At 46.4% G+C, this 8,319-nt stretch overlaps 1 protein-coding gene and 1 long non-coding RNA gene across 2 annotated transcripts; both read left to right on the forward strand.

Annotated features, from left to right (window-relative positions):
* The first annotated feature begins 1,513 nt into the window (after positions 1–1,513).
* Positions 1,514–1,846, forward strand: LOC119286400 (zinc finger protein 5-like). The gene has a single exon (XM_037565771.1). The coding sequence runs from the start codon at positions 1,514–1,516 to the stop codon at positions 1,844–1,846; it is 333 nt and encodes a 110-aa protein (XP_037421668.1).
* Positions 1,847–6,063: 4,217 nt separating this feature from the next.
* LOC119289541 lies at positions 6,064–7,925 on the forward strand. The gene is made up of 3 exons (XR_005141541.1): positions 6,064–6,297; positions 6,890–7,174; positions 7,856–7,925. It is a non-coding gene; the product is annotated as an uncharacterized LOC119289541 (long non-coding RNA).
* The last annotated feature ends 394 nt before the right edge of the window (positions 7,926–8,319 follow it).

Consider the following 8,319-nt stretch of genomic DNA (forward strand, 5'->3'; position numbering starts at 1 on the left):
CCTCCTCGTCCGCCCACCTTCGTCCCTCCCTCCCCCCTCCCGCCGCTGCCGGCGGGCGCCCCCGGATCTGGCCGGGTGGTGTCGGCGGCGGCGGGTCGTTCCTTCCCCGCACGCGCTCCTCCTTCCCGGGGTGGGGGGACGCGGCGGTGCTGCTCGGCCGGTGGCAGCCGCCGTGGTGGTGCCGCCTCTTGGCGGTAGGGCGGTCCGGTGGTGCTGGTCGGTCGGCGGCATGTCCCCGGCCCAGATCAGGGCCCGTAGGGTCCCGTTTGGGTCCTTGCGGGTCGACTCCGGCGCGACCGCGACGCCCTCTGTATGGGGATGCAGGGGAGCGGCTTGGACTGGGACAGTGGCACCGGCGGCATGCCAGCTGCTGCGTGGAGGCGGGAGCTGTCCAGGCCTTTGAGGGCCCGGCCGGGCCTGTGGGGCCATGGGCCCGGTAGGCTCCTGCTATGGCGTTCGGTCGGCTACCATCATGGACGGTGGAGGTGGGGCCCTCCCGTATGCCGACGGTGCTGCTGCACTAGTCCCGACTCCTCTTCTTCGTTGTGCAGGCCATCTTCGCGGTGCTGTGGTGAGACAGCGTGGGAAGCTTCATGTCCGTGTTGGCACTGGGTGGTGGTCGGTTTGGTGGCGAGCTCCGAAGTGCCTGAGGTAGAGGATGGGATCGGGAGAAATCCTTGTTGGTTTGGCCGACACCGACGCAACGACGCTTGAGGGTGCCGCCAGACCTTCCTGGAGGGCGTCGGGGCTACCCTTCCTCTCTCCTCGCCGCGTACCAGGGGAAACCCTTGGCAGCAGCGTCGTTATCGCCGCGTTCCTTTTTGGAGGTATTGATTGGTACCGGCGCTTCGGAGTCTCGGAGCTTGGTGGGCGATCTCCGATGGACGCAGCGGTCGCGAGGCTTCGTCGTTTTTTGTTGATCCGCCGTTATCGGCATTTGTTTCTTTTTCTTTTTTTTGGGCGTGCTTGTGTTGCTTCTGCCCCAGCACCTATCGTTGGATGTATCGGATGGTTGCTTTGGAATATAAAAGCGGGGGAAACCCTTTTTCTTAGTGTAACTTTTCTCTAAGCATATTTTATTACTACTATACTAGCTATAGTTTTATCTTAGAGATCGACGCTATAACAATAGTTAGACCGAGAAGGGGGAAGAAAAATGAAAGACGCAGGCACACCTTTTCCAATTTAGAAAGCTACTCTTTCCACTTGAACACGCCGTCACTTGAACAGGCTGACTGGACCTTTTGCCCTAACCTCATCCGAGGGAACAGTGCAAAGTGAACACACACCCGGCCGTCCATTTAATGGCGATAGGTTTGCTAAGCACAGCAATCAGTTTGCTTGGCGACTTAACCTCTTCAACCTAGCTAGCTCGGCGCACAACCAACCACACGAACACGACACACAGCCACTAGCAGGCATAGACTAGCAAGCTAGGAGTAGCTAGCATACTGCATCAATGGAACAAGCTAGCAGTGCGCAGGAGGAGCTCAGCCTTGAGCTCACTCTGGCGATGGCGGTGGCACCTGCGCCCAGCGGCTTCTTTCTCTGCGTCTACTGCGACCGCAAGTTCCGCAGCTCGCAGGCGCTCGGCGGCCACCAGAACGCGCACAAGACCGAGCGCAGCGTCGCCAAGCGCCGGCTGGAGATGGCCGCCGCCAAGCGCCGGCGGGAGATCGCCGCCGCCACGCGCGCGCAGCACGTGAGTAATTCCCTGTCTGTATCTTGGAAGGCGAGGGAGAAGGCTGCTGCTCCTGGGATGCTTGGGCCTGCAGGATGCAAGCGCGCCAGAAGCTCGTTGGAGCGCGCCGACGAGGCCGAGCTGGACTTGTCTCTCCGGCTATGATCACTTGTCACCCGCTAGGTAGGTACTACCTGCGTTTTGGCACATCGAAGTGATCTAGCTACTTAATCCGGTGAACTGTTTGTTTCATGCCCTTGTGCGTGTATTGGATTCATCTGGTCTTCTAGTTGATTTCCTCTAGTCGATCTATTTCCATGCTGGGCAGAAACACAGCTTGCTAGTAATTTACATTTACATTTGCACATCTTTCTGGGGAGATCATATTAATTTGGTGTGTTTCTATATATGTTTGCTCTCATCTACTGATCGATCTGGTTTGTATATATGAGATCTTAATTTGATTCAAGACACAAAACTTCTGCATATTCCATGAACATTCCTCTCGCCATTTCAAAAATACACAAATATATGATGTTCACAAATATTTCAATATGGACTCACAAATATTTCAATATGAATTACATACGAACTGAAATGAGTAAACAAACACAATAAAAAAAGTTAGAACATCTTATATTTGTGAACGGAGGGAGCATTTTTTAGTAAACCCCTGTTAGTCTAACTGATTGTATATGCTTCAGCTAATACTAATTGAGCACATATTACTCTAAATTATGTGGTCCTGGGGATTTTCTACATCCCAAGCGTAAGACATTCAGAAAGAACAATGTAAGTACTAAAAAAATACTAATAACCACCGAATATGGAAATTATCCTAGAAGAAAAGATAGTTAATGTCTCTCCATTCATGGTCAAATCTACTGTCTGTAGGTCACATTAGCTTTGTTTTACTTTTAAAATAAATGGATGCATTCATTAGCCTGATAAAAACATCCCACTATTTACTAAAATCAGTCATTGTAAAATAAAAACAATGCTAGCCTGATAAAAACTGTGACAAGTGTAGCCGCAGTAAACAATCACATGCTCGTCAACCAACTGTGCACATAATTAAATTCTCTAGTAAGCAATTACAGCCTGTTGGCGCCAAGCTCCATTGGTTTCTTTTCTTGTAAGCGTTCCAGATTGGCTGATGACCGTAGTCAGCTGATACACAAGAATAACATCTATATATACAAGATTGAAAAACAATTCTTGTAAAAAATTACATCATTTCAACACCACCGACTAGGCTTTTTTCTGAGGAATCATCGCGGCTAGGGGATCCCCATATGTATATATTACTCAAAGCTGCAACCAACCATTTGAGAGATTGCAAGGGCATATTACCATGTGAAGGGAGGTAAGACCGTCACGAGAAAGCGGGCTCCTTACATTCTAGCTTCTAAACCGGCGGGCATTGAACATTGAACATATAAATCAAGCTACGCAACCCGCCGTTCTAGCGCCATCGCTGGTTCAAATTCATCCGGCTCGCTCGATATGCCTCGCTGGCCGACGCCAGCGTACTTTCCATCGCCGTGGTAAACATCCGTGCATTCATTTTTCTGTACGCTGTCTACTCGGGCTAGAGCGGCTGACGGCTGGGCCAGCCTCTAGCGTGAGTCCGTCTTGCAGTCACGCCCTGTGTTCGTATTTGTGTCTGGGTGGAAAAAGGCAGCGGTGATCGTCGGTTGCCAGAGCATCCATCATGGGTGGACCGAGTCAAGCCCGAGAAAATATCCGCGCCGCCTCCTCTCCTTCCTCTCTCTCCCTCTTCGCCTCCTCCTCTCCTTCCTCTCTCCCTCCGCGCCGCCTCCTCTCCTCTTCATGCGCGGCGGCGTCTCGTCATCCCTAGCCCCCGCCGTAGCCTCCCAACCCCCTCCCCCTCCTTCCTCATGAACCCTAGCAAAGAAGGAAGGAGAGGAGAGGCGGGAGAAAGGGAGAGGAAAGATGAGACGGAGGTGTGGCGGCTTACGGGAGATGGTCACCGGCCGGCGTCGGCCTGCGCTGGCGAGGTCGGGCGCGGCCTTGTGGTTGGCGGCGGCTCGATCTATTCCTGAATCGGGAGCTGTGAGGAGCTCGAGGCTCGGGCATGATGCACGGGAGGCTGCACCCCGCCTCCATCTCTACGCGTGCGGCGGCGACCTCGGGAGGAGCTCGAGGAACAGCGGTGGTCCACGTCGCCGCCGTCGGTAGGAGGAGCGTGGGTCGCAGAGACGGCCGACTCCATCCGGCTTTCGCGTTGCCGTCCAATCCATCCACCCGAGAGATCAGTCCCCGCGTCCTCGCCTACATCTTTTCTCGCTGTCACGTGCGCTCTCTCCTCTGTCCTCTTACGCACGCCCTCGTGGCCAGATATTTGGTAATTTCTTTTCTGAGAATAAATAGATATTGTGCCCCCATCTGTTTGTTGTTTTGCCCAGCTGAAAGGTGGATCAAATATGAAATACGTGAATGTTCAATAGTGTGAAAAGCAAGCCCTGGTTTTGTTGAAATTCCATTGAATCTCTGTGATACCTAAGTACTAATGCTCATACTTTGCAATTTTCTCTCCACATCTTTCAGTCATGGGTTCTTGAGGAAAGCAGGTAATGCATTTTGTTTGTGTCAACTATACTGAATCTGCAAAGCCTTTTTTGTCTGCAGAGAAACTCACACTCTGCATTAGTTGCAAAAGCTGCTGATTTTGATCTTAACAATTGCAAGGAAACTATGGAGAAACTTGCACAGTTTGGGCAGCGTCAGCAGGCAGAGTTGCTGTTCAAGTAGCAGCAGATCACCAGCACGTGGACTAGGAGATCCAGGTCATGGGCCATCCCCATTCAGGTAAGCTTGCCTTTCATTTGTGTTTTTTGTTTGAAGGTTTTTTTAGGGCTTCTTTGATGAATTACTCATATGTGAGGACATTATAGGCCATGCACACATTGAGTGAACAGATTCAGCTTTCTTTTTTTATCTCTTGGTAGTTCTCATTGAATCTTCAATTACGAATATCGTTGCAATTAGCAAGCAACCCTGATGGCAGAAGCTAGCTAGATGCCTAGATTGATGTGTTCCGTTATTCTATGCAGATTCTGCACTCCAACTAATTGTTTTTCCGTTGTTAGCTGGATCCTTCATGGTTGGAGTAAAGGAGCAGGGGGGCTGGCAATGGGGGAAGGAGCAGCGAGGCCGGGCCGGCGGCGCGGACATGTTGCCTCTTCTTTCGTGGACCATGGATACTTGGTACGTCGCTTTGCTTTCCTTTGTTGGGGATGGTGACGATGTAGTAGTCCACTCCTTACACAACTCGGCCTAAACGCTTCAGTGTGCGGCAGCCGCTGGAGATTTGAGTTTTGTACAGGGAGGCACATCGGAGGGCAGTAGTCGATGTTTTAGCCAATCATGATGTATTGCACATTGCCTTTCGTTTGCCTCTCACTGTTATTCTTGACATGTTGATTTTTCACTGACATGGAGAAGAAGAGAGATTATAGGGCGACATTAACTTCCGTTGTTTTTAATTTGACTATGATTGCAACTTTCAGATTTATCATTTTCTAATACTTGGTGATTTGTATTTTGTAGGTGATGCTGGATGCTTCTACTCTGCAATGCTCATATCCGATGCAATATATTTTTGCTTTATTGAAGGGGACTAACTTGTGCTGGGAGAGATTCCTGAAGGTGATGTCAGATCATTGCTAAATAACAAGGAATCCTTGGCACTTGTGATCCAGTAGTATTTGTCTACGACAGGTATGCATTCTGTCCAGCTAGGCCGAGTGTTCCAGATTTAGTAATGCTAGAGACACAAACAAATTTTGTATACATTTTGATGTTTTAGCTTCCATAGTGAGAGCAAGTTGCAAGACCATATGTGGTCTTATGTTTGCGAGTTTCCTAAATTTATAAGATTCTTGGTCCAATCTGAAGTAGCAGTACAAATGGTTCATTAACTTTTCCACTATGTCTGCTTCTTAGATTTACTACATTCAACTCCTGCATGAATATTTTTTGGTGCCCTCTTTCTGGTGTAGAAGATTGACAATGCCACAAGATCGAAATATGTTCCATTTATTAATATACGACTCTGCACCAAACTGCTATGGTTGTCAAGTGCATATATAGTGGTATTCTTCTACAAGAACACCCAGTAGGTAAATGATCTTAGATTTTTTTTCCAGCCATCTTCAGCTGCAGTGCTATTCCTGTTTTCTGAAGTCATGGGATGCAAGGCTATGCAATCTCTTAACTGTATATTGCACCCAGTTAGCAAGTTAGTCCTTTCTCTTTCTTCTTTATTTCCTGTTTGCATTCAGAATAATTATGTCTAGGCATACTAACCTACAGTTTTCTAACGTGTGCTTCTCGAGAATGATCTCCATTCGGAACAAACAATTGGAGGGGGGGACCTGGTTTCAACTGTTGATGAGGCACTGTCCGAGGAGAGACAGTAGATAAATGCAAATGTCCCCCAGCGCCAGAGGAGATCCTTTCTATGGAGAAACACCACATACGTACATAATTTTCTGCCTGGATTCTGGAAACGACCAAGGATAAGCAACTCAAGCGAAAGATTGCTTTGGTCGATCCTGCTGTGTTATTCTTCTCAAACATGCTAAAGAAAGGTTGGTACGATTGGTAGCCAACTAACTTACATAACACGCACACATTACTCTGTTTTTATAATGAGTGTATGTGGATGCATACAAATAGTTTAGTATATTCTCTATTTCTGTAGTGAGTATATGAGGATGCGTAACAGTTCTATGCTTTTCACGGATATATGTTGAAGCATGGAAAATGTATATGGTGCGTTTCATTTCTGCTCATCCTGATTTAACCAAACCAACCCCATGCATTTGAGGTTGTTGTGCCTGTCAGGTTTGGACATGTCCTTATTTGTACTAAATCACTAAACTAAACTTTATAAATAAAATAGCCTCCCCCTCCTTTCCAACAACTTATTTATTATTAGAGCAAGCAACGACGTGTTATCATGCTCGCTTTCTTGTGAGCAGTACTTGAGTTTAGATTGACATATACTCTTAGGTGTATAGAATCTTTGCCTACCTCTTGCCTATTTGGCATAGATAGATGGTTTGCTTTGGAGAGGGATTAGATAAGGCCTATGAGTCCTAAGTAAGCGTGATAAGCAGCAAGCAGTACACTTCTATTTACTATTAAGCGGCTACTGAATTTCTGATAATGGCGTTACAGGGATGATACAATCAATCCAACTGTTACCCTCGGTGTGATTTTTTGAAGGACTAATCTGAAGATGCTGGCTAGCTTGCACCGCCATCATACAGTCTAGAAGCAAAGGCAAGGATTGCAGGGAAAATAAAGGTGCAATGCGCCCAATATATTTTACTTTTTGGCGAAGTTTTGGTGCTTGCGCAAGAAAGTAACACCATTATTATACCTACTGATCCTTCTTCCCAGGCAATTCGCCATCCGAAGAAATGCCAACTAACTCATTTTTGTACTTCCTCTGTTACAGAGGTAAAAATCCTACTGCTTTTCGAAAGCTTTTTGTTGTTGTATGTTCCCCTTTCTTAATCTTGTATTTATTCAATCTCACCATTCTATCGTTTTCCTGAAAAATTATACTCACATAGTAATATTTTCCTTATTGGTGATCTTCTGTTTGGCCTTCATTTGGTGTGCATATGGCATGGGATATTATAGGCTTATTTTTATTATTTGTTCATGCACTAATGCATACTCCCTCCTTTCCCAAATATAAGCTTTTTTCTAGAGATTCCAACAAGTGACTACATACAGAGCAAAATGAGTGAATCTACACTCTAAAATATGTCTACATACACCCATGTGTTGTAGTCCATTTGAAATGTCTAAATGACTTATATTTAGGAACGTAGGGAGTAAATCTTTTGGTTATGCTCTTATTATTTAGTCTAGAGCTATGCAATAACAACCATGGCTTTAGTCTTCAGGTGAGTGCCATAGACTGAAGAACCCTTGGCATCTTATCTAAATTCTTTAATCCTATATTATGCGTGCCCAGTTAAAGTTAAAGTACCTTATACCAGTACCTTAATTAGCCTCTTCTGACAATTGATTGTTTGAACTGTTATAGTAGGACTCGGACTTTCAAAGTTATTAGGCATGTGAACATGTTTTTATTTTAGTTTATACAGTTTTGTGTTCTTTTGGCTTCAGGTTGCTCCTGCAGAGAATGTTTGATAGCATAGGAAAAACAAAGGAATTCTACAAAGAGGTTTGAGTGGATGAAAATTTTCCTCCAAAATGTAGTACAAATGGATCATATGGAAAAATTCCTAAGGATGCCAATCCTACGAATCAAACGAGCATCACAGGAAAAATTCCTAAGGGTTTAAATCCTCCAAAAATCCTATGCAATTCCTTTGAATCAAAGGAGCCCTTAGTTAGAAGATACTCTTTTAAAGGCGGTCACTCAACTAAGTATCTTATACAATATACCCAGCTGGATGATTGGAGCAGTCTCAGCTGCTAATTAGTGCTCCTGTATTGAATCACTCAGCTCAGTATCAACACTGCCCTCGAGACTTGGCTATTAGCATAGTAGCAACGAGCTCACACACAAAATCTGCAGATTCATCAAACACTGAAGGAGGTTAGTTCTTACCTGAGTGGCAACGGCG

Source organism: Triticum dicoccoides, chromosome 4A (genome assembly GCF_002162155.2).
Source record: "Triticum dicoccoides isolate Atlit2015 ecotype Zavitan chromosome 4A, WEW_v2.0, whole genome shotgun sequence".
Taxonomy (NCBI): domain Eukaryota; kingdom Viridiplantae; phylum Streptophyta; class Magnoliopsida; order Poales; family Poaceae; genus Triticum; species Triticum dicoccoides.

What these genes read in the sequence shown, in the direction of transcription:
- LOC119286400 (XM_037565771.1), top strand. Translation starts at nt 1,514, where the DNA reads ATGGCGGTGGCACCTGCGCCCAGCGGCTTCTTTCTCTGCGTCTACTGC.